We start from the raw sequence: 26,405 nt of genomic DNA on the forward strand, positions 1-26,405 counted from the left end.
TAAGACACAAGTAGGCAAAATAACGAAGAAATATTTAATTGAGTATAGTTCTAACGTAATTACTAATGAGTCTAACAATCAGATTAAAATAATCTATGACACAATTTCTTTACAAATGACAACATTTCAATAAACATGTTAGTAAAATGCAAGTAGAAAGAATATAAGAAGCCTTGGCCCTGCTGCAGCTAGTTCAATGATAGCTTTTGGACTTAGAAAGACCACTACAAAAGTGTCGAGAATTAGTAATGACAATTAAGAAACAGTAACAAATCATCAATGACCAAAATGAATGATTACCTAAACCAATAAGAGGAAAGACTAAATAACCCCATCCCCATTCTTTGCTACTTTTTAAGAGTAGTCCTGCAATCATCAACTTATGAGACTCAAAATATTTAATACACATCAAAAGTTATCTCAAAATAGAAAAGAGATGACCCAATCATACCATAAGAATGTCAAATGTGGAACCCCTTCAGAAATCTGCAATAAATAGATAAGTATCCCCTTTGAAACAGTTGAAAACCGTTAACTAATTGTAACCAGCTTTTTTGCCAAGGTTACTAGCTTTTGAAGAAGATAAAATCAAGTGTGTGGAACCAATAAGAGAAAAGACTAAATAACCCCATTCTTTGCTACTTTTTAAGAGAAGTCCTCCAATAATCAATTTATGAGACTCAAAATATCTATAACACATCAAAAATTATATCAAAATAAAAAAGAAATGACCCAACATACTATACGAATGTCAAATATGAAACCCCTTCAGAGAGCTGCAATAAATAGATAAATATCCCCTTTAAAACGGTTGAGAACGGTCAATTAATTGTAACCAACTTTTTTGCCGAAGTTACTAGCTTTTGAATAGAGAAGATAAAATCAAGTATATGGACTCTCACAAAGGCTGAGGTGTCACATGACAAAGGAAGGAAAGGACCCAATTTCCATCACACATATCATCAAAATACATAAATTTACACATCATGATGCATGGTAACGCATTGTCACTCCCACAACATACTGTCATCATAAATAACGGCTTTGACTTCTTTTAAAACTTTTCAAAAAACACATATATAAAATATATATATATATATATATCCAAAACATCACATGCAACGAAAACATGCAAAAGATACACACATATGCACATGCAACGAACACAAGTCTCCACATGGTTCTGGGTGGCAGAGTTATCCAAAATACATGAAAATATACCATATACCATATCAGCTCGAATATAAACATGTCCAAAACTGATGAGCAACTAAAACTGAAACCTAAACATGTAACCAAATTTAGCAGAAATTTGCCCAAACTTTGGAAAGAGATGCTGTATTGAAATAACTAAATGACTTGCATTATCTTGAACTTGACTAGTGCTAGATGAAACCTCTTTTCCCCTTTAAAATCCATGCAACAATTCTCTTTAAAAATATAAATCTAGTCAACTTGCATGGATCAGGGTAACACAGGTCATGAACAAAATGAATGAATAATGGAGAAGACCCGAAACAAGAGGAGGACTCAAGTGCACAGTTCTGCAACATATAATTTCTATTCTTCATAACAAAATTCCGCAACATATCTTTCACATGGTACTAATTTCATTTCTTTCAAATGGTACTAATTTCATTTCCATGTTCTGCACATCTACATGTGCTACTGAAGACCCAGAAAATACTTTCATGAGATGGAGATTATGAACTAGTGCAAATATACGGGCACATACAATGAATTTGCAGTAAGTGATATTTTTCAAATAAATCATGGAGGATGTACACTTATGGCCAAATATGCCATAAACCCTTGGAACAAAAGGGCTATCTCCAAACAAATTTTGGATGATAATGTGACGAATGAATTGGGACGGGGTTGGTACTCATATTATGTGAAGGGGCGAATTTACATACATATTAAAATGAAATGGTAAAATGGCTATGGCCAATCAAGCCTCGAATGGCCACAGGAGAGTCATCATAACAGAGTAATGTGACATCTTATGAAAAATGAAATTGCAGAAACAAGAACTTGACAATATGCAGTTTTTCTGGAGCCATTGTTGATGCCCTTCTTTGTATCTCTTCTGCATCCACAGATAATTCATAATCTCAACTCATCACTCCAAACCAAGCTTCCCATTAAATTTATTCATAAATTACATCCAAGAAATCTGTAACATTTTTAGTTTTCTAGAATTTGACGAAGAGGAAAGAGCCAAAGATAGAGCACACAGAGATGATTACAAAGCTCCACTCCATCAAGGATATTGCAGCAGAAACTTGTATCATCTCTGAGCATATTATTGCAAAGGATAGGGTCAAGGGATTGCTTGGCTTTGGAAGAACAGTGATGGACCTATACCAAATGGCAGAACAGGCCTTGAAAACGTGGGTTATATTCAAACATCTTTCCCTCAATGGCACGGACTGTCACATTTTAGTCTCTAAAATTGTATCTCTGACTGACCTCCACTAGAAATTCTTTTTCCCTTTAGCTGTAACACTAATTGTCATTCATTGTATATTAATTGTCTTTTTTCCAAAGAATAAATGGATGAAAGAAGAAAATGAGAGAGAAAAGGGAAGAGTGAAATTATGGGAGATCCCCTGGTAACATAAAATTGTTGGTCCCAACATCAATTGCTATTGGAAGACACTGTCCACATACCTGTAGAGTAGTGAAGAGAATAAAAATACAAACTGACTGACTATAAGTCATAAGAGACATGCAATAAGGTCTTTTAGCTGATGTAAAGATCCTGTGGACGCCTGAAGATTGACCCATATTTTTGACAAGATTGCCAATAGTTGGAGTCTAAACTATTGGAAGTACCTTCTCCACATTATTCACCAAGAGTTTATAAAACAATCTTTCATTCCGCTCCTACCCAAAGAAATTGTGTCCCCTAGTAAACTACACTGTTAAACACAATTTCTGCAATTTCTTTCCACTAGTGTTAACCAGCTAAGAAACTGGTAATAATAAATATATATGCTTCTGTAGTAAGATAGTTAGCTGCATGATAACATAGATAACAACCACATGCCAATGATGGCCCATAGGGTACTGACACCAAAACCACTGATGATATTAGAGGGAAAACAGAAAAATGCTAAGACGATTTAAGGGGAAAAGAGAAAAATACTCAGACCATACTCAGGTTTGGATAAAAGTTTGAATATTTCAATAGAAATACCTTGAGGTCCATCACTGCAATGTATTTCTGCAAAGATGTTTGATATTGGCTAATGTTATTCATAAGCCTTTTTTCCTGTAAATATGTAAAAATTCCAGTAAATATGTAACAATAGGTTTAGAAACCAATAGATAAATATCACGTACAAGATAGTAACAAAAGAAAAGACTGTTCTTTCACTTCCTGTACTTTGCAAAGAGATAAAACATCTAAATCACAATAAAATTTCTTTTGCTACTTTGAAGAAGTGAAAGCATAAGAAACTAAAGAGCATTCACTACAAATATCCAAATCTATGCAAAGAGGAGAGGAAATCACTTGAAGTTCATGGGATCTACAAGAAGGCGGTAAAAGGCGACGAAGGTAGTGAGTGTCGCTTTCCTCCTCACTGAACGCTAATCCTTTGTTAAAAGCGGGGATCTCGCAATTTTGGTTGACTAGCTACCCCTTAAAGCTGGAAACTAAGCCGAATGAAGTCTGCTCTTTGCAATGAAGTACTTCTGGAGGAAATTCCGAGAAAGATTGAACGGGGAAAACAGAGACATTTTAAATCTGCTCAGGAGTCAGGATATAAAGGCCCATTTAACAGTAACAACTGTTAAATGTTTTCTCAATATGGTTTCCTGATCCAAGATTTATAGGGCTTCCTGGTTCATTAATTAAGGAATGTTCATAACACAGTTCAATTCTCGCTGTGGTCTGCCCCACCTGAATTGCATGAGATTCAAAGGGATGAACCAGGTAGAGATCATGGGCAATTTTGACTGAACTACTAAACAAACGTGGCAACAATAGAAGTTAGAAAATCTGTCCTTTAACCTTCATTTTTATATTCTGACGATGGAGATTTGCGTTGATTAACTAATGAAGAAACAAAGTAAGTGTAAAAACAACATTCCAGCGCCGATGATAAACAGATGGGCGTTCAACTTAGATATACATTAAGAAAAGAATAAAATTCAGAGAGTGAACCAGCTGTAGACAATAGAAAATAAAACATATTGTTTGCTCGTCATTACTCAAGCTGATGAAAATAGAGAGATACAAAGAGCGTAACATGAGCTTATTGACAAAGTCAACCATAAGCACTAAGCTGATCATTAAGGGCAGCAGCTTCAGCGGAACTCCAAAGGGGCTCTGCATTTATTTACTCTACTATTATATTACTAACCTAGTAAGGCAAGCACCCTGCATTCTAGAGAAGCGCACACATGTTCCATGTCAAAACGAAATACAGACAAGAACCAGTATATATTACCAATAGGCGGGAATAGGCGGGAATATTACAGACAAGAACCAGTATATATTGTACGGAACGTTCTTCTCCTACCCTAGCTTATTTGGTAGTGATTAAACCTTTGTCTAATCTAGGCATTTGGCCCCTGGCCTGTTTTCTTTTTTATCTGTAACCACACCCAAGTCTTGTCTATAGAAGCTGATTCAACCGATTTGGCTCGAAATTTCTTCAATACATCATGCTTTATCTCGCCTTTTTGTTGCTCCTCATCAATTCTGCTATTGATAGCAGTCCGCATCTCATTCCATCCACGAATCGCCTGGTCATCATACTGCCCGCTGCCTTCATATACGCCGTCCTTAGCACCGTCTATCAAACTCTGTTTTACTTTCAGCTTATTTGCGTCAGACATGATCCTATTCTGTATAATAGTGCGCCGATCCTTAAATTCCTTCTCCAGGGACTCACTAGTTATATTTCCACGATTCCTCTCATCCACGTATACTTCCCACCTCGGGGGGTCGGAGGGCTTGCCTGAAAGAGGAAGTTGGCGTTGAAAATACATTCTCCACACATGATCTCTGTACTGCATACAGACAATCGCACTTCCAGTATCAGTAAGATACTGACCGCCTATCCGATAATCGTCGAAATCGACGTACATTTCCACATTGTTGTAAAGAACGGCACTGTCCATCCTCCGGTCATGGAAAACACGGTATATTTCAACGCCTTTCTCGGTTTTCTCGCGGGTGAGAACTACCGAGCAGCCGGTGAGGTTAACCGTGAAGAGAAAGGTCTTCTCCTCATACATGGGCGTGTCCCTCAGGATGTCCAGTTGTTCTACATCATCGTTTCTCTTGTTCACCACGGATCCAAGTACGAAGGCCGATATGCAATTCTTGTCTGTTTTTCCTGTTGAACTTGGCTCGAACACAAGATGGTAAAACTTTGTCCCTTTTTCAACCAGTTTGAGATATGCACGGCCAGGTCTAAATGTGGCACCATCTGGGACCAAATACTCTGGGGGTATAATTACAGTCGACAATTGAATAGCATTCTCTTTTAAGAAGTTCGACGGATTGTCTACCAAACTTTGCAAGGCACTCGCTACCTCCATGTCCAAAGTATTCTTTATCTCACCAAGCTTTTCACAGCAAGTCTCTGCGACGAAAATGAGTGGGTTTAAGCAGATGAATGGCTGGGTTTTAAGAGCAGATTTAACAGTATACCAGTGAAAAACCAGCGCACCGACTCGGGTTCTTCATATGATATTTAATATTTATTTTACTCCTACAAATATTTGATTTATTTTTCTAAAATTAATTTATAATAATTTATCAAAAAAATTTCTTCAAAATTATTTTATAATAATCAAATCATTTGTAAATTATATTTATAAATACTTTTTCATGAAAACAGAGAAAATAACTTAATTTAAGTATTTTGATGTTACACTACACCAGATTGTCAAACTTACCTACCAAAGCAAAAAAAAAATATAATTAAACATGCTTCTGCATACTATTGGCTACTGTCATAATCTCCATTAAATAACATATAGCTTTATAACCACGCTACTAGAGTTTCTAGAATCTTATCGACCCCCACGTTTTCCAACCCCATTGAAACATAAATGCAGCCTGACATGCAAGGGATATAGCAGTTGCTTTGTTGCTAAAATGCCAAAGTCAACCCCATTGAAACATAAATACAAGAGAACTGCTATATCCCTTGCATGTCAGGCTGCATTTATGTTTCAATGGGGTTGGAAATAGGAATTGCCTTTTTTACAGCTGTCACTAGAGTTTGTACTACCATGCTTTCTCAATGCGCCGACTCCACGGAAGCATATTAATAATAACCAACGCACCAACCCGACGGACGTGACACAACCTTATCCACTGCTCCCTTGAATTCGATATTATTGCACCCACGGGTTAAATATGAGGTTGGGTGATAGATCATTGGACCTTCGGGTTCTTCATATGATATTTCATATTTATTTTAGTCCCATAAATATTTGATTTATTTCTCTAAAATTAATTTATAATAATTTATCAAAAAAAATTCTTCAAAGTTATTTTATAATAATCAAATCATTTGTAAATTATATTCATAAATACTTTTTCATGAACACAGAGAAGATAACGTAATTCATATTTATAGATACTTTTCCATGAAAACAGAAAATAACCTAATTTATACCCAGAGAAGATAACGTAATTCATATTTATAGATACTTTTCCATGAAAACAAAGAAAATAACCTAATTTATACCCATTAGGATGGTTGAATGATAAAGTACAACTACAAATAACCTAATTTATACCCATTAGGATGGTTGAATGATAAAGTACAACTACAAGTGATGATAAAGTACAACTACAAGTGATAGACAGTGCAAACTCAAGTTTTTTTTGGGTCAGCGTTTGTAGATGAGGTTGAGTTAAATATAATTCCTTTGGATATATGTGGAATTGTTTTAGGAAGCCCTTCCTTGTATAATAGAAAGGCTATTTTCTATAGTGCTGAGAACAAGTATCTACTTGTTAAAGATGGAATCGAATACTTTGTAAGAGCTCATAAGCGCAAGAATAATTATACTCTCATAAACTCAAAACAAATGAAAAGAATGATAAATTCATGCAAATAGTTATTACTGATGTTTGTAAAGGAAAAGAACCCTGATGAAACCAATGTATTTGAGCACTGTAACGCTGATCAGAGCGTTGATATAGAAAAGATTGTTTCAGAGTATGATGTCTTGTTTCAAGAACCTAAAGCTCTACCACGCAAAAAGGGAATAGTACATGATATTATTTTGCAGCAAGATGTCCCATTGCCTAACATTTAGAGAATGCTGAAATCAAAAAGCAGGGGCATGAGTTGCTCGAGAAAGGATTCATCAGGGCTAGCACATCACCATGTGGGTCACCAATCGTTTTGGTAAGAAAGAAAGATGGCACATAGAGAATGTGCATTGACTACCTAGCACTGAATAAGATAACAATCAAAAGTCGTTATCCCCTTCCTCGCATAGATGATCTTTTAAATCAATTAAAAGGAGTTGTTTACTTCACCAAGCTGTTTTTACACAGTGGATACCATTAGGTCAAAGTTGCAAAGCAAGATGCATGGAAGACTGCTTTCAAAACAAAGCAGGTGTTGTATGAGTGGTTGGTTATGCCTTTTGGCTTAACTAATGCTCCTGCTACTTTCATGAGATTAACGAATGATGTACTTAGACCTTTTCTTGATGATTTTGTTATTATATATCTGGATGACATTCTGATTTTTAGTAAAATGTGGGAAGAACATTTAAAGCATGTTAAGCAGACATTAGATGTTTTGAAAAGAGAAAAACTTCATGTTAAACTCTCAAAATGTAAATTTGGCAAAACATCTCCAAACTACTTGGGTCATATAGTAGGGGGAGGTGAATTGAAAATAGACCCCTTTAAAGTGGCAGTGATTGTGAACTAGCCTAAACACAAGTTGCTACAGAAGTAAGAAGCTTCTTAGGAGCAGCGCAATATTGGAGGAAGTTCATTTCTAATTTTTCCTCAATTGCAGCTCCCTTACATGCTTTGACAGGATTGAACAAGGTGTTTCAGTGAGGAGGCAAACATCAGAAAGCCTTCAACACCTTGAAAGAAAAGATTAACATAGCACCTGTACTAGCACTGTCAGATCTACAAAGACCATTTGAGATCCAAACTGATGCCAGTGACTATGCCATGGGAGCAGTGTTGACACAGCACGGTAAACCCATATGTTATCATTCTGAAACTTTTAATCTTGCAGTAGTTAACTATCCTACATATGATAAAGAATTGTATGCATTAGTTCAGAGTGTGAAAAAGTGGAAACATTATTTAATGGGCAAAGAGATAGTAACACATACTGATCATCAACCACTTCAATACCTACACTCCCAAACTAAGTTGCAGCGATCGAGACATTACAGATGGATGGGTGTTCTACAACAGTTTCACTTAGTCATCACATATAAAAAGGGCATACATAACAAGGTTGCAGACATGTTATCTAGTGTTATCTAGACCCATTATAAATGCATCTATCATACTTAAGCATAATTCTGTGCTACATGAAAGCTACATAGAACAATATGCTCAGGATATGGACTTTAAAGATGTATATGCAACTTTGAGTCAAGGCAAAAGAGTAGAAGAATTGGACTATCATGTGAATGACCGACTCTTATACCATTGTGGGAAACTCTACATTCCACAAACTAAGAGGGTAAAGATAATTAGGGAAGCACACACTTCTCTGATATCATATCACTTTAGGGTAAGTAAAACAGCGGCACCGCTGCAAAGGTTCTGCTATTGGTCAAAAATGAATGAGACAGTTTCTAAATATGTAAGAGGGTGTGCCATGTGTGCCAAAAGCAAGCCTAACAATAGAAAACTACGCTTGTACACTCCATTACCAGTGCCTTCTCACCCTTGGGAAAGTGTTTCCATGGATTTTGTTGGAAGATTGTCTAAATCTAGGAAAGGTCACGATTATCTATATGTTATTGTGGATAGGTTCAGCGAAATGTGTATTTTGATACCTTGTAGTAAACAGATTACAGCTGAACAAACTGCAAAATTGTTCTTTGAACATGTATGGGTTCATTTTGGATTACCCACTTCCATTATATCTGATCGAGACACCCGATTTGTGGGGAAGTTTTGGTCGAGTCTGTGGGAACTGATGGACACCAAATTAAAGAAAAGCACAGCTTTTCATCCACAAACAGATGGCCAGACAGAAGTAGTTAATAGGACAATGATCCAGTTACTGAGAGGATATTGCAGCAAACATCCTAAGCTTTGGAATGAACACTTGTGTTATGTGCAGCATGCTTACAACAGAGCCAAACACTCTTCTACACAGAGATCTGCTTTTGAGCCCTGTTTCAGTTTCACACCAAGGTCTCATTTGGATTTTGTCTTTGGTAAAGATAGCATGGTTGATGGACACAGTGATGTGGACAAGGCAACTAAGTTCATTGAACAGATCCAGGAGATCCACCAGGGAATACAGGAACAGCTAGAAAAAAGCCAGGCCAAGTACAAGGCTATGCATGATAAGCATTGGGTGGAGTATAGTTTTCAAGTTGGAGACCAAGTCTGGTTGTATATCAACAAGGACAGGATGCAAGGTGAAGGTAAAAAGCTAAAACCTATCAGGTATGGACCCTTCAGGATACTTGAGAAGATTGGTGAAAATGCTTTTCGCCTTGATCTACCAGCTTACATGCACATCTACTCAATCGTAAATGCAGATTGCTTGAGGTTGTTTGAGCCTTCAATGATTGAGGACCCTAAAGAGCAGAGTTAATTGCCTTCTGTTGATGACCTGCTACCTTAATATCTTAACGAATTGCAAGAAGACACAGTGTTGAACAGGAAGGTAAGGACGACGCGCAAGGGATATGTGAAATACCTCAGGATTGGGCTCAGAGGTTCAAAGCCGAGCAATGCGAAGTGGATTGAGATTGGACAAGTGAGAAAGCAATGCCCTCACTTAGTCGATGTTTGAAAACCAACTTTTAGTGGTTCCAAAAACTTTTTCAGTGGGAAGGTCGTGATCGGAATTGAATCCATAAAATATTGTCAAAGAACCATGACTGTATCATGTCAGGAAAAAACATTAAAGAATTCCAAAGCAGCGATCAAAAACACCCTGAACCAGTAGTAATGGCAGCCAGTGTGGAACGACGAGGACCTCGGTCAAGGCGCGCTGACTGAGGCCCATGGACACTGCACAGGAGGCCGAATTAGCCCCTAGGAGCGCCGAATTGGGAAAATAAGGAGGTTTTTGATGCGCAATTAGCGCTTATCATGCTTAGCGCTAATCGCACATCGCTGGGCAAACCGGGCCAAAATGGGGGAAGCCCGAGCAGACAAACGCATGGCGGACAGGAGAACCGCAAGCAGAAAAGGCAAAAAGCACTAAACGTGCAAAGGCGGGACCCGCACTCTGGAAACCAGCGGTATTGATCAGTGCGCCCCTCAAATGGTAAGAGGTTTTGGATGGAAGCAGAGCGATCCCACTCAACAATCGACGCGCGGCAAGCAGAGGTGAGAGAAAACCATCGTTGATCACGCGCTATCGGTCAAGCAAGTCAACTGTGTGGGACGTGCGTATGACGTTGGATCTGGGGGACCCAGATCGGACGGTTGAGATTGCGCCCGATGGAGGAAGCGGAATCGACGAAGGATTAAGCCGCATTTGTAAAGATTTGAGGTCCATTTGACCGCCACAGTGGAGGAAAGACTTCATCCACGACGTAACTGAAGAAACGAACCGACGAAGCAGGCTGGCGCTGTTTAGAGGAGGACATGTGGCCACTTCCTGAGCGTTCATGATGACGCTGAACAAGGAACTCCAAGCACAGCTGCAGAAGGTGAATCGACAGAGGCGGAAGAGGCACCGAACAAGCATGGGAACGAATCGGTAAAAGCCGTGAACAGAGACAAAATGCACAATTTTAGTTTTTTCAGAGTCAGTCAGAGAAAACCCCGAGAGGAGGACTGAACACTGAGAGACAAAAACCAAAGAAGAAGGCAGTAAAGAAAAAGCAGAAAGAGACAGAGGGTCAAGCTGACCAGCGGCAGCATCGAGCACTAGAGAGCTTGAGAGATTCAAGCCATCCCATAGAGGAATCTATCCAGACTAAGCACCACATTTGGCTCTTTCCACTATAGACCAGAAGGTCACAGCGCTGGTAGGAAGAAGAAGTTTGTGTACTCAAGTGGCTTGGGGAATCCAAGAACCACCCTGCCACGCGAAACCTGCTTCAGGAGAACTCACATTGAGTCCCCGTAATTGTAATTCTTTGCTTAAAGGCACAATAAAACAAGGCCACCATTGAAAGCTAGACCGGAGATGTAGCCTTGGAGAATAGGGTGAACTCCTTATTAAAAATTCTTGTGTCTTTGTGTTTGCTGACTGTATTTCTCTGTTGTCCTTCCATTAAATGTCTATGTATTGGCAATCTGATCGATCCGTTGCTTAAATAACACAGAACACACACCAGCACATGAGTTTGTAATACCTTTGTTTAATAAATCTTCAACTGATGTCACTCATAGGGTGATTATCAGATCACACATTCTTTTCATATTGTTCTTGGATAAACTCCTTTTAAACCATAGAATGATCTCTAGTGGACAATTTCTCTTGAATTTATCTTGAAGCTTGTAAAAGTATTGGATAGATCTTTTGAGAGTTTGTAATGGACAACCTTAGATATCACCTTAGATCTAATTACATCCTCTTAAAGGAATCCTCAGTTGACCCCATATGCGGAAAAAAAATATAGTAGGCAATAGTCTTCTTCATCAAGTCAATCACAAAACCTAAAATTGAATTTTAATTTCTGTTTAGGGTTACATTGGTTTTTCCAACAGCTTTGTATAGTTTTCAAACAAATAAGCTAAGAGGTTTTGGGTAATTGTGCATCTACTTGACCTAAAATTAATCTTGTAGCTCTAATTTGTCTTGCTGATTTTATTTACAGCCCCATTAGAGCTAGACGTTCTACTATTTAACCCTGGTTTAACTCATTGTTCTATCCCTAGTTATGCTCGATGATTATATGATTCAATGGCCGAATTTACTGCTGCTATTACAGCTTGTCCTATTGCTGTAATTTAACTTCTTTTTTTCCGAGTTTTGCAACAGCCAACAGCTTTTTCTTCTTTTGTAGTGTTTCGAGATTGTACCAAGCCTCTCACAAGAGTGAGAGGCTTGATTTGACTAAGAAGAATAAGGAGAGATTGTTGAGAGCATGTCAGGAAGAAATTGAAGGATGCCAAGTTGGAAAAAGGAGAGGCTGCGTACAGCAGCCAAGAGGCCACTTTTGGAAAAGGCCAAATTATCCAAAGAGGCTGAGTTGCACAGGTGCGCAGGCCATACAGCAGATTTGAGGAGGCCGTACCGCAAGGTTTCAGGAGGTCAAGCAGCTTCAGAGAAAACCGAGAATGTTTCGGGGGCAATTTCCAGCTGACAGGTTGAATTCCAGGAGGCCAAATTCCTTGGGGGCAAAATTACAGGTTCTCATACAGCTTAAAATTACTCCGCATATTTTCTCTGAGGGTTCAACCCAAAATTTTCCAGAATTTAATAAAGTGAGGGAAGATTGTCCTCGGTGAATTTTCTTCTGTCATATGTCTAATTTCTCATGATATTTTCCGCTGCAATTTAATTTTCTGAGTTAATATAGCAGTGTGTTTGTTTTATCAGCAATTTCAGAAACTATATGAGATGAATAATTTCTGGTTTTTTTTAAATTGTTGAAGTAATATAAATCAGAGCTGGTACAAAGGAATTAACACAAGTCAGGCTTGTTGTGTATAACATAGGGAAAGAGAATTCAGTGGATCAGGGACTCTTATATTTCTTAACTTGTTGGACACTTTTGTGTTGGGAAGGGTAGAAGACCATTGCAAATCTACAAGTTATGTTAACTGGCCTAAGATACAAGATGTGTGCCTCATAGCACTAGTAAGTTAGTAACCCAATAATAGGAAACTTGCACTATACAAACCATTATCAGTACCAGGACCAAACAGACCTTGGGAAAGTATCTCCATGGATACTTACCCCTTGTAAGAAGACCATTTCAAGCCATGAAGTACTAGAATTGCTCTTCGAAGACCATTTCATGCCATGATGTAGTTGAATTGCTCTTTGCAAACATATGGGTACATTTTAGTTTGTCAAATTTAATAGTGCTGATCATAAATCTAGATTTCTAGGCAAGTTGTTGAGAATATTGTGGGAAAGGGTGGAAACAGTGCTGAAGTGTTCTACTGCTTTTCATCATCAGGCTTATGGGCAGACTGACATTGTACACAAAGCTTTGGTCCAATTATTGAAGGGAATATAACAGCAAGCACCCAAAGACCTAGGATGAACTGGTGGTTACATTAAGCACTCTTACAAAATGCCAGTTCATTCTTCCACCCAGAAATTGCCTTTTCAGGCTCATTTTATTTATTTGTCACCCTTACCTTTTTTGATGCTGTATATGGACAAAACAAGTTAATACATACAAGAAATGCAAGAGGCAAAGAACACATGCAGATTCATAAAGAGGATCATATTGGTTCATTTGAAATTGTAGGAGCAACTTGAGAAGAGTCAGACATACCTAGCATAAGATAGATTGCAAATTCTATTTGAGGTCAGTGTGGCTCTATCTCAACAAAAAACGCCTGCCAAGAAGTTGAATCCTCTAGGATATGGACCTTTTGAGATCACCAATAAATTCAGTGATGATGCTTTTAAACTAAACTTACCTCCTTTTGTGAGAATGTATTCAATGATAAAGCTTTTAAACAAAGCCTATCTCCTTATATGAGAATGCATTCAGTGATCAATGTGAAGAACTTGAAAGTTGAAATTGTTTGAACTATATTTATTGGGTGAGAAAGAGGAGTAATAGGTTATGCCTACAACAGAAGATTTTTGAACTGAATACACTTAAAAATCAATAGAGGACACAATTTGCAGAAGAAAGCCTAGTGGCTAGTAAAGGACATCAAGGAATTTGGCAAATTGGCTTCAATGGACAAAGTTTGAGGAAAGCTAAGTGGTATGAGAGAACCCAAAAAGAGGGGAGCATGTTACTCTAAACCCCGCACAAGATATAGACTAAGAGAATTTAATGTTTTTCAGGGTGCTGAATCTATCCATGTATTCAAAAATACAATTGAGTAATGGAAAATTCCATTTTCACCAACAATCACATAGCCAATTCCAGTGACAGTTGCCAGAAAAAGTAAAAAGGACATATGTTTATACTGATCCTATTAAAAATGTATGTAGATGAACTTAATGGCGAACTTTATTGAAAATTTTGAATACGAACCAAACCTAATCGTTGCCGAACCCAAACTCAAACTTGAACCATGTCACTTAACTCAGAACCCATCTAATGGAAGGAGAAAGAAGAAAAAACATTAAAGCCTTTGTAGCAATGGGATTCAGGAGCGCTACCATTGCATCAATCCTCCCAATGAATCACAAGAAGAAATAGAAGATCCAGAATAAATAGGAGTCATTAGATAGCTCCCTGACTCAAGATGTTCAATATCTTGGAAAAAGAATCCAAAGGACAACTCGACAAATCAAAGAAGAGGAAAGGACCAAGGGCCTTTGGAAGCTTTAATAAATGAAAATCAATCAAATTCCATGTAGAGAAAAGCATGAATCAGATTTTCAGAGTTAGATCGAAGTCAAAATGCAAAAGAATAAGAATGATCTATATGAATTTTTGTCCAGAAAGGGGAATAGCTAAAAGTGTTGCACATGCTTGTATATATAGTTTCAAACTAGACTAACGTTCACTGTTCAGTTCACAATTAGACTAAATATTCCAATTTCATCTAATTTGTTGGCTCTTTTAAAGTGAAAGAAACAGAAGCACTCCTCGAAGTAGGATTGATGGTATTATGACTGCAGCCTTATAACATCTCCTCTACGGTTTCCTGTAGCACCCCCAAAGGCAGCTCATCATCACCATTATCCTGAGAACAGCCATATTCAAAAATCCTAGTGGATGCAACAAGGCAGTCCACCTGTTGATAGTAGAAGGCAAAGATTTCAGTGAACACACTAACTCTTGAGCCTTTTGTGAGTTAAGCAAGCCCTCTTCACAAAATGGATGAAGGAATATTAACTCCTAGTAACATGCATAGGAAAATGGAGATGGTCTGATTTAAAATTTAATAATATAAACTAGAATCAGGGCCTTGATTGTTCATTTCTTGCAGACCACAATCCCGCAAAAAATTATGGTCAATGTAATCACTAACCATTTCTAGAGAAACAAGTTTACCATTCAGAAACAAAAAACAAACTCCATAAATGGGTTTCAATAAAGTTTCAGTTTCAGGTTGCTGAGATAGAATCAGACTATTACCACAAAGTTGCAAGCAAGCACAACATGAGACTACTACTGACTTATACAACTCCATGATAAACATCTATTAAGGGCTTCCTATAAAATTCAAGAAAAAGAACTATCAATAAATCATAAGTACCAGTCACAAGCAAAGCAAAGCATGGGAGCAGATTCCACAACTATATGATGAGAACTCATTAAACTTGATATGGTTGTTGAGGAAGCCAGAAATGAAATTATGATGACACCCAAAATTGACCAAAATCGACCAATAGGACTGGGAGAACAATGGACAACATTAATAAGGAGCACCCTAGAGCATCTGCAAAACAACCTAAAACCTAGATTAAAGAAAGAAATAGTAAAGGGGGTGAACCCAAAAGGAGGCAAACTCAAGCAGTTACCCTAGATAGTACACTAGTCAGAAAATTCTGAACAAATCACTCCAGCAGCAATGCTGCACCAGAAAATGTCCTCTGGAGAATCACTAGGACTAGAGATATCAAAGAAAAGCAACATCCTGTTGACCTAAAAATCAGAAGAGGAACCATCATCAATATCAACCACTGCAACTGTGCCAACACTGAGTTTCATAATGCCCTTCAGTGAGTGGCAACTTGGCAAGGGCTAAGCCAATCCCATCTGTGCTAACCCAGAGAGAGAAGAAGGGAACTGCTTGCTATAGCACTCCAAGAACTCAAGACCAACAAATCTCTCAGAGAGGAGAAACCTGGCATGGGCAATGGGCATTTGTTTGCAAGATCTGTGCTGGGAACAAGAAAGAGAAGGACTTCCTGTGCACTAAATGAAGGAAAGCAATTCCTTCAATTATAAAAACTCCTAAAAATAATGGAACCCAAAAATACTACATTTTGAGGGAGCCTAAATTGAGCAATGCAAGTCAGAAAATAAGATTGAAAAGCCTGCTGCATAATGTATTTCATAGATAGCATGAAACCATAGAAAGAATTCTGAGAATAAAGATGCAAATGGCCTGGTAGAGTAACTGGCGGATAGTGAAGGCCCAAAATTGGTTAGAAAAAAGAGGGTATGTGGCATAGCATTGGCCAAGCACTAGGGAATAAATTTGATTGAAGTGGGATTGGTTGTCAGTTGGAAGGTGGGGTAAAGAGAGGGTGGGACAGTTGAGATAAGTTAGACATGAAAACAGTTAGAAATAGCCTTAGTAAATTGTTTGTGGACATTCCTATAACTAGAGAAGTCATCATACAATTTTATTTTTAAGTAGGAATACAAATATGTACCAGCATAATGACTCAACAAAACTGGTGACACAAATAAATAATTCTTATTATAAATTCTAGCTTAAATGCTGAGAAAAAACTATACGGAATGTATATACAATACCCTGGTGATAATAAGAACATATGAAATCTGAATACATACTCATTGGGCCGTACTAAATGAAGTGAAAGATAAGCAGACAAGCCAAATTGGTCTAGTATTCTAAGAACAAATGGTTCTGGTGGAGCCATTGCAGCACAACACTGTAAGAGAAATAAATCCAGCTCTAAGCTGTCTTCACACCTGCCAATAAAATGGATAAACATCCATTAGAATTTGGAAATTTCTTAAACATGATGGTCCTTTCAGCCTTAAACAGCAAAGTTACTGTGCAGAACATATACATATCCATCAATAAAATAAAATAAAAAGGCAACTTTGTGACTTACCAACGAACTGAATGGTAATATTCACAAAGAGAGAAAGTTGAGTGACCATTTTGTCGCCACATGCCTGCACGCACCTGTGCAGAAAACACCTTCAATCGCAATGGGTGTTCCATCACCAATGCAGAAAAGCCACAAGGGTGGCAATCCCTCAGAAGTTGCCTGAAAAATTCATGACAGCTTCCAGGGTAAGATGCCGCCAAGTTCCTGTCTCTTAGTTCTGAGGAATCAAGTTCAGCAGTGTACAGCTCCATAGCTTTATGCAATGATATAGAGAGCACTCGATGCAAAGGAATGTGGAATGATATGTCTTGTTGACTAACATCATAACTGATCATGGGCCATTCCTCTAATCTAAGTGCTCCCACACTTTCTATTTCTACATCTGACCGTAACTCTCCTAGATCTTCACTACTAGCTATACCACTGTTTATCTCACTAACAGCATGAAGATTATCACTTGCCATTGGCACTGCTCTTCCTATTCTATCATCATCAACCTCAGGCCCAGAATATGATGCAATACGACGCCCACGACGAAAAAGTTCTCTGAGCATGCCTCTACCTGCATTTGTATCTACATCAGTTCTTGGGGCAGGCTCAACTGAAGTTGGTGAATGCATATTTCTTATTAGACTTCTTCCACCTCTGCCCCTCCATGGCACTGACTTTCATATCAAAGAACTGTCAGACAACTCTGTAGATGTCGACTTTGGTTTCTGTATGTCTTTTGTTATATCTGCTCCCAGCCAGTTATCCATAACTTTTATACAATCAAAAATAAGCCAACATAAGGCATATGGAACTGGAAATGTGTCACTTACCTGGAACGTACTCATAGATTCAGGGCAAGCCTTTTCCATCTCATGATCTGACCCACTGCTTCTTCCCATCATTCTAACAACTGAACTTTCCTCAGATAGCCGACCAATTTTTGCATGCCCTACACTACATCTCTATCATCATCAGAATCTTCTTTTTCTGATACAAGCATCTTATTTTTTATCCAATTTAACATTATCTACTGAAGCTGCACCAGTCACATAAAGCGAATGTATGGGAGCAGCCATTTGAAATTCTAAGTAAAATAAAGGAAGCCAATTTTCATTTTCCTCCTCCACGTGAATACTTGTCAATCTCTTTTGTGGATCCATACCTTGCATAAAATCCAACAATTGAATCCATACTCTTGAGAGATCAGGCCTTTCACGAGCCACGTATTTGGCCACTTCCAAGTGACTCATCACAAACCTTATGTCTTCTACCCATCGAATGTAACCCTGATTGAAAATCGGCCCTCTACTTGCCTGTAAAAACAGGTATCAAGTTTTTAATACCAAATTCCAAATAAATCATAGATACTATTAAATTTATTGAAATGCTACAAGTAATTGGCACCAAAATAATATCCCAAGACGTCAAGAATTGAGCATTTGGCCTCAGAAAAACACCCTGATGTTACATCATTAATTGAACAAATCTCATTAATAATAAAATTCCAATAGGGACTCTTGCAAAAACTAGAAGAAACATATCTTGAGAACAGAACTCAAATCTCTCGTTTCTATTTGATATTGGACAAGAAGCTTGAACATTAACTCCAAGGGAAATTTGATTAGAAGGATGAATCATTGTCAGCTATGCGATCACACATCAACATAATATACATGAAAAGCAAGACACCTACCACTGATCTTAGATCTTTTCCAGTTGCTAATAGCATAGATTTAGGAGCTGATTTTGCACCCCCACTTTGTATACATTGTTTGCACTCTTTTAGTCCCATTGAGCTAGTTTTGTGGTCATTTGTTGTACAAGAATAAAATTACCTATCTCACCCCACAGGTGGAAACAAACTATTAAATTTCATATTTCCAACTAATTATTTAGATAAATTATAATAATATGAAAACCAATTCACATCCATGCATTTCAATAGTCTAGTCTACAAAGTGGCAGCATCATAATAAGGAAACACAGTCATTCCCTCACAAGGCAACTACATGGATACATATATACAGCAAAGCAAAAATATCTTGTGACCCTACTAATGCAACAAATTTTCAACGTCGTCCCTGAAAATCTAGGATCTATATCATGACATTATGCTAATAACTGCAGTCTGACACCAAATGGTTGTCAGCAATTATACCTTTTAGTCAACTTGCATGCACACAATCATTTTATTAGAAGGGCTCATATGTGGTGGAGATAACAAAAGATAAAAGTTATTCAGTCATAGAATGATGATCTGCAACAACAATTCCTGTCACATGACATGACGCCTAAAATTTTTTTGAAGGATGAACGCAGTTATTCTAAATGCACTCATGGGTGGAAGCAATGTGAAGGAAAGTTTGAAAGGAACACCCCATCAATTGCGAAGGAAATGTGGATGATTGTGCAAAACATCAGCGAGGTTCCAACATTATACATAGGAAAGAGACATGGAGGCTAGCATACTAGAAAAGGACTCGCTCTAAAAGATAGAGGAGAATCCTCAGATAAATTTCAAAGAACAAAGCAGCATATAGAAGCATATTAACCAACGGAACTTCACTTCTATTCCTTCACATCTAATAAATATCTCCACAAAAGGATGGAAAAAGGTAATTAAGTGCCTGTGATTGCACTGGAAGGTGCTTTATAGCTGAGTATGGGGGAGATGTTGTAGTGTCTATAAATGAGTGTGAACATTTAAATGTCGGCTCAATATGGGAGAGATGTTGTAGTGTCCATAAAATGAAGCATTAGATCAAAAAATGATAATAATAATAAAGCATCATGTCAACACAATTAAAAGAGCAATAAAAAAATAAAAAACAATAAAAATAACAAATCAATTATTTGTTATATTGTAATTTTGTTTTTATTAATAAAATTACAAACAATCTTTTACAATAAAATAATCATAATATGCATATCACATTAAAATAATAATGATTCATATCCATAACCATGATATTTTAGAACATATAACCCGGATGCGGGTGCCACGCCGCATATGGATGGCTCGCCAGCTGTTTAGCATGGGTGGTCTCAAGTTCAGAAGAGGCATTAACTGCTCTCCGCCGCCCTGGATGGCAAGCGTGAGAGCTGAAGGGAGGAAGGACGGCAATTCATTGCCGATTCTGTGCGACATTAACGGTTTCAGATGGGAGTTATGGCACTCCAAAAACGAGGCAAACCAGAGCAGCTTAAGTATGCCAAGAATTGGGAATGTTTTGCAATGGTTCAAGCTCGATTTGTGGATTCAGGCTTCAGTCCGTCAGGCCTTCAAGTGCTGCCTCACGAGCTCTCCTTGGCAATTGGAGGTGGATACAGGGCAGCAAGGGAGGATAAGGGCGGATTCACACCCCTCATATCCCTCTACACGGCTCTGTCACGCTCATCGGTCTTCAAGGAAGGAATGGCGCCAAGACAGAGGCTCATTAGCTATCGAGGCACTGGAAGGGAAGGTTCTTCATGTCCCCTGGCTGCTAATCCGCCTCCATGTTGCTGTCGTTGTTTATGCCACCAGTCGGCAGATGCACACCCCATTCGGCCGTCTCAATTCATGGACACCAGGTCTCCGGACTCGAGCTCTGCTCCGCTACCTGCGTTCGGAACAGCGGTTTTCACTGCCGGTTGTGCCCAATGTCATTCCAACATTAATGCTCATGTTTCGGTCCTATTCCTGGAGGAACCGAAAAAGGAGGTGGGAGGATTACCCAATGCCCAAATTCATCATGCTGAATGTTCCAGCGCTGCTGGGGGAAGGGCAGAGGCACAACCTGAACCGAATGCTGTGCAACCTTCGTCTCAGCCAGCACCAGCTTCAGGCAAAGCCAAGGTTGATTGGGGACCTCCACCGGAAGGCGAGTACTGGATTTATGAAGAGGACTCGGAGGAAGAGGATTCGGTTGAATAGGAGCCGGCTCTACCATGCTTCTGCCCTCAGACAACTCTCAGGTTTTTTTTGTGAACTGTTACTCTTGATACAAGTGCTCAATTATGTTGTAAATGTCACTGTTTGGCCTCATAATTCTGTTACTCTATGCTCGACTACACCCGCGCGAAGAATACTGCTGAAGAACGTCTCTTTCTCTCCTTGGCCCCTGCGCGGGATTCATAATTTTGCTTTTTCTGTGTCTCCAAAGATTACAGCCCCTGCGTGGGTTACTAGTCTCAGTCATGACGCCCTTGCGTGGGTATCTGGTCAAAAGGGTGTTGCCCCTGCGTGGGCGTTCAGTAGCTATAAGAAGACCCCTGAAAGTGAAGTTTTCTGTGAGCACTATCAATCCAGAGGACCAGCCTTGGCCCCTGGCGACATGTATTCCTAAATGTAACTGTTTTCTCTTGTAAATAATAGAAGTAGCATAGTTTTAACGATAAAAAAAAAGATATTTCAGAACATATAATTAAAAATAAAAACAAAATTCTAAATATAATATGTAAATAATATAAATAGTAGCTCTAAATGAATATCCATTTGAATGCATAACTATTATAACTTCATATTTAAATTTAATAAGCATAACAAATATCAATATTTACAATAAAATAATAACAATAAATAATAAAAATATAATATATATATATATCACCAGCATAATTAACATTTTGTGATTCATAAATGCTTCTCAACCATTGTTAAAAGGTACCATACAAATATTTGGGGGACACAATGGAGTTGGGAACACATGGAGCCATCATCTGAGGGGAAATGGGGTAGCAATCACGGCCAAAGGTGATGTGATGCCCGCATGGCAAACTGTAGTCTCTTGGCGCTCCAAGCTGCAGAAGGTCGGAGCCATAGGCATACAGATTTTGATCTCAAAGGATGCAAAGCCCACTAAGACCACGTGTGTGCTGAAAATACTGCCTGAATTGCCCAACTTTGGGAATGGTTTGGCAAGGAGGAAGGTCAGATCCTTCAATTGGACGATCATAAACTTCATTGAGTTCAAAATCTCCATAAGGTAGCATGCCCGCCCACAGTATTCTTTCTGAAATTGCATTCGTTGATGCCCGGATGGGATTGCAGGTTCGTCTCCTCAACCTCATCAAAGTTGCGGAGGAGGCTAGGAGCCATTAGCCATCATCTTGCATGGCCCAATTCTACAAGGAGAATCCCCCTTATTTCCCCCATTTGGGTGGGACAGAAGAGCAAGAACAAGAAACCTTCTAGATCTTCATCAAAAAACTAAATGGGAAGTCTTATATTTCTGGGTCGCAAATTCGGACTCAGTGATAAGCCTGAAGCAGCATATAGAAAATGGGTTGGACATTCCTACAAAGACATAGTGTTTTCTCAGATGAGGAATTACTGCATCTCAAGAAACTCCACTATAATCCCAAACCTGAGGTTGTATGGAGGTGCTTTGGGATCCAGGAACTTTGGAGGTCCTATCTCCTACAAGGATGTGACGCAAGGGAAAGGCTCCAATCCAGCAAATTCGCCTCTGTATGACCCAGAACCTTACATTGTTGAACTAATGAAACAAGTGCCTTCCATGGAGGTTAACCTATCAATGGTAAACCATATTTTCTCTGCTCTCCACTCTAGGGTTGTGATTTGTAGATTCAATAGTTTTTGGCTAAAATCTGATGCGTTTCCTTATTGTAAAATTTGATCCACGAGAAGATTTGGAGAAAGTAATGAAATATGGGCCATGGTTCTAGGGAAGAGTTGGGCCCTTTATTACCCAAATTTTGATGCCCCAAAAATGGTGAGACTACCAAACCTCTCACTTTCTTTCTGGCACCACAAGATCCTAGAGGAAATTGGAAACACCCTTGGGTCATTCAAAAAAATGGACCTTGAAAGAACAAAGAAAGGTATATTTACCTTCGCCAGAATCTATATGCAAATAGACCTCAGTAAAGGTCTACTTGAGCGCATTCAGCTGAAACATAAAAACGTTCAATGGACCCAATATTTGGATTATGAAAACATGGCATTCACATGCCATACATGTTACCAAATAGGACATTTGCTAAATGCATGCCCAGAGGCAAAAAAGATCCCAAAAAAGAAAAAGGAGTGGGCTCACAAAACAAAAGGATGGCAGCCTTTTGATCCTTACCTCACAGAAAAAGAAGAAGAAACCACGGAGAAACCTCCAAATCAAGCAGGAGGGGAAGCTCTAGTACAAAACAGACACAGCATCAGAAGAGATCCATGCACTAGGACAATAGAAAAATGAGGCACACAAAGCAAATGTGGGTAAAGAGTTTAATGTTTCTGATAAGTTTAGATTCAGACAATGACCCTCCACTTAACTTCACAAGCTTAACTTCGCAAGTTTCTTATATAATTTTTTCGATTTCTTTTTACTTTTGCACAAAAGCAGGTTTCTCTTATTGAATGTGTTCGGCATTTACATAATGTAATTTTGTTTCTTATTTATAGTTAAATAAAATTACCCTGGGTTATGTTAATATTTGCCACTAACTCTTTCAAATGAAAATTGTAAGAATTTAAAAGATCTAACCCTGATATTTAAAATAAAAGTACATCCCATGCTCTCAAACATCAAATAGCTCCTACCATGATTACATTTTAAAATGGCAGGAAGGTATTGTTCTCACAATCTTATGCCTGAGGATATATCATTAACATCACAGCAAAAAGTTACACTAAACTATGAAGCAAGTGAAAATAACATGAAATAAGTAGACAACACATTACCAGAAGCCGGCCATCTTCTCCACCACAAGAGACAAAAAGCTGTTTCAGATTTCCAAGTAACATGTCCAAAAGATTTACTTCAATTACAAGTCTTCGTGTTAGAGTTGGCACTGTGAAAATCTGCACAGAAAAGTTGCTTAATATGGGATAATCACTAGACCTTGTATTGGCATTATCCCCATCAGCACCCTCTCATGTGACTGCAGACATAAGAATCGGATAATGCCTAATAAAAGCCTTTGCAAATTCATACTTGAAATTTGGATCTCCCAATAACTTGAAAAGCAACTCATGGAGCTCTGACACTACTTTCTTATGCAGAAACTTTTCAGTCCTTAGAAGAGTATCCAGCAAACCATACTGGGAAGAACACATCAATGTTGCAATAAAATTCAGTAAACTCTCACTGCATTCACAAAATCTAAGCAGCATTTCCACGATTACACAAGTTGTCTTGTAAGCGACCTTTTCCTCTGCTTTTTGTTCATCCCATTTCTTTGGCTTGCCTTCGGCCACTTTTTCTGCAGCTAGTAGACGCTCTCTCCATTCAATTAGAAGGGCCCCCAATACAGGCTCTGCAAACTTTGCATATTTTGGTGGTAGGGGATGCACCTGCCCTGGACGTCTATGTCTAGAGCAAAAACCTTCTGATTTCCATGCTGTTTCGTCTCCACAATCACAACAACCACCACCCGTGTGAATCATGGAGTAATCGTGATTGACATGGTTGCCAGCTCTGAAACAAGGAACACAAATAGCACAGGCAGGATCTTGCTCACATGTCCGGCACCTATATGCAATGCCATTGTTTCCCCAAACTGCCCCACAGACACCTTGAGTACCAGCTGCCTGCTTCCTGAGATCATCAAGAACTGCCTGAGGATCCTCAAACATTAACAATTGTACCCATTTAATGCTTTCACGAAATTGAATTTTAATTCTAGATGAAGATGTTACTCCATTTACTTCGTCAACGCCAGGTAAAAGGGCAGATACAACTGATTGTAGCTTTGACCTATTATGTTTAATATAGGTCACCAATCCTGGCTGCAATTGCTCCAATTTCTCCTTAGGTACACCACACTTCATAAGCCTCTGCCAAAATACATTAATACACATAATTAAAAGTGAGAAAATATACGGTAATAGATTTTGTCAAAGCAATGAGCAATAGTCAACCCATGGCATCGTCACGCAATATCACATTCTTCGACTTAATATTCGTTGAAAGTTCGACCATTTAAAAACTAAACTGTTTGACACAGACTTGTAAAGTACAACTAAATTTTGCAAGTGTTCACGACTAATTCAAGAGAGCTGATGAATTTGCAATGCGCATTCAGGTTAGTGGCATTTGATTATGTTTAGCAAGACGAGAGTAATAGAAATGACGTCCTTCAGATGGTCTAGTGGTAAGTTCAAGTGTTTGCCATGAGTTGCCTCAGCTTTTCTCAGGTGTGAGTACATGTTTATGCAATCAACAAAATTCTATTAATGATGGTCCCCAAGCTAATGGAGTCTCTGTTGATGAGGCCAGGGTTTTTAAGTCTGAATAAATTTGACCAAAAAGATATCACTTGTCACAGCTTTGTAGCCAGAGGTCATCAAGCTCTAAAGCTGATATAAGGAATTATGTCCTGTCTGTGTTCAAAAAAGGTTATCAACCAGACCAAAAAGACGTCATATAAATGATCAATGATATAGTTATGCAATTACTTATCAGTATTGGTAAAGAGCCGATTGTGCTGTCCAATTGTTGCCAGAATTTATTGATGTCCATTCTGCTATAAAACCCTAAAGAAAAGCAAAATCGTCTTATATACAAACTAAGTGCATTGTCAAAACCTAAAGATGATAAGGATACCAATTAAATCCACGTCTCCAGAGAAATTAGCACGAAATCTGCTAATTCAATTTACCATCTCCAATTTTATTATTGACATATCAAGGTATTCGAAATAGAAATGGAATGCTTCCAAGTGCATGTTACTGCCGTTAAAAAATTCTTAAAATAGCGCGTTCAAAGATGATGTGTAATAAAACCCTAGGCCTGATGCATTGAGAGCCCAGTTCTGACCGCCCCTCATTGAGCAAATTTATAAGGATGGGAAGGTACCTTGCGGATGGGATCCATTTCTGAAGGCGATGACAATTCACTCTGCTCTTCCATTTAATCTCTGGCAACCGCGGATCGAGTCGCACCAACGCTCCCAAAAAGCACAGAGATGAGACGTGATGCAATACGATGCGATGGCTTTGTTTTAGCAATAAAGGGAATGAAATGGTTGCTGGTTTTCTATATCCGGTATCCCATGCCCACCGCCTTCTTAACGCAAGGTGCTGGATCGGACGAATCGCACAAGCGTGACATCTGCCACCGCAATAAAAACTATTGAAACTCCATCTCCCTGCATCTCCAAAGGGGCACCTAATCACATGATATTCCCCATCTCTATCGCTTGCTTGCTTTAGCTTTTGTGTTGGTTAACCTCCATCTTTTTTAAAACCTTACACTCTACATTCCATCATTTTATCTTAATTTGGCATCTATTACTAGCAATTATCCCAAAAGTTACAAAGAGAGGCCGATAGGATTATTAAATTAGAATTGTTGAATTTCTCTAGAAGAAATGTTGGTTCAAGCCTAACGGATGAGCAATTTGAGCTGG

At 38.5% G+C, this 26,405-nt stretch overlaps 1 protein-coding gene across 3 annotated transcripts; it reads right to left on the reverse strand.

The window, feature by feature from the left end:
* Nucleotides 1-1,735: 1,735 nt before the first annotated feature.
* LOC149150416 (E3 ubiquitin-protein ligase PRT6-like) lies at nt 1,736-26,166 on the reverse strand. Of its 3 annotated transcripts, none has more exons than XM_089441696.1 (4): nt 23,737-23,921; nt 17,067-18,370; nt 16,780-16,920; nt 1,736-2,089 (listed from the first exon to the last, which is right to left on the reverse strand). In XM_089441696.1, the coding sequence occupies exons 2-4, from the start codon at nt 17,684-17,686 to the stop codon at nt 1,981-1,983; spliced, it is 870 nt and encodes a 289-aa protein (XP_089297822.1). In that variant the 5' UTR covers nt 17,687-18,370; nt 23,737-23,921; the 3' UTR covers nt 1,736-1,980. The 3 variants fall into 3 exon arrangements, with proteins under 3 accessions (XP_089297822.1, XP_089297821.1, XP_089297820.1); XM_089441695.1 differs by lacking the exons at nt 1,736-2,089; nt 16,780-16,920 and adding an exon at nt 25,853-26,166 and having other exon boundaries at nt 17,582-18,006; nt 18,220-18,370; nt 23,737-24,831; XM_089441694.1 differs by lacking the exons at nt 1,736-2,089; nt 16,780-16,920 and adding an exon at nt 25,853-26,166 and having other exon boundaries at nt 17,582-18,370; nt 23,737-24,831.
* Nucleotides 26,167-26,405: the final 239 nt, after the last annotated feature.

Source organism: Pinus tabuliformis, chromosome 9, assembly GCF_031772625.1.
Source record: "Pinus tabuliformis cultivar Carrire ecotype Pingquan chromosome 9, CPIR1, whole genome shotgun sequence".
Taxonomy (NCBI): domain Eukaryota; kingdom Viridiplantae; phylum Streptophyta; class Pinopsida; order Pinales; family Pinaceae; genus Pinus; species Pinus tabuliformis.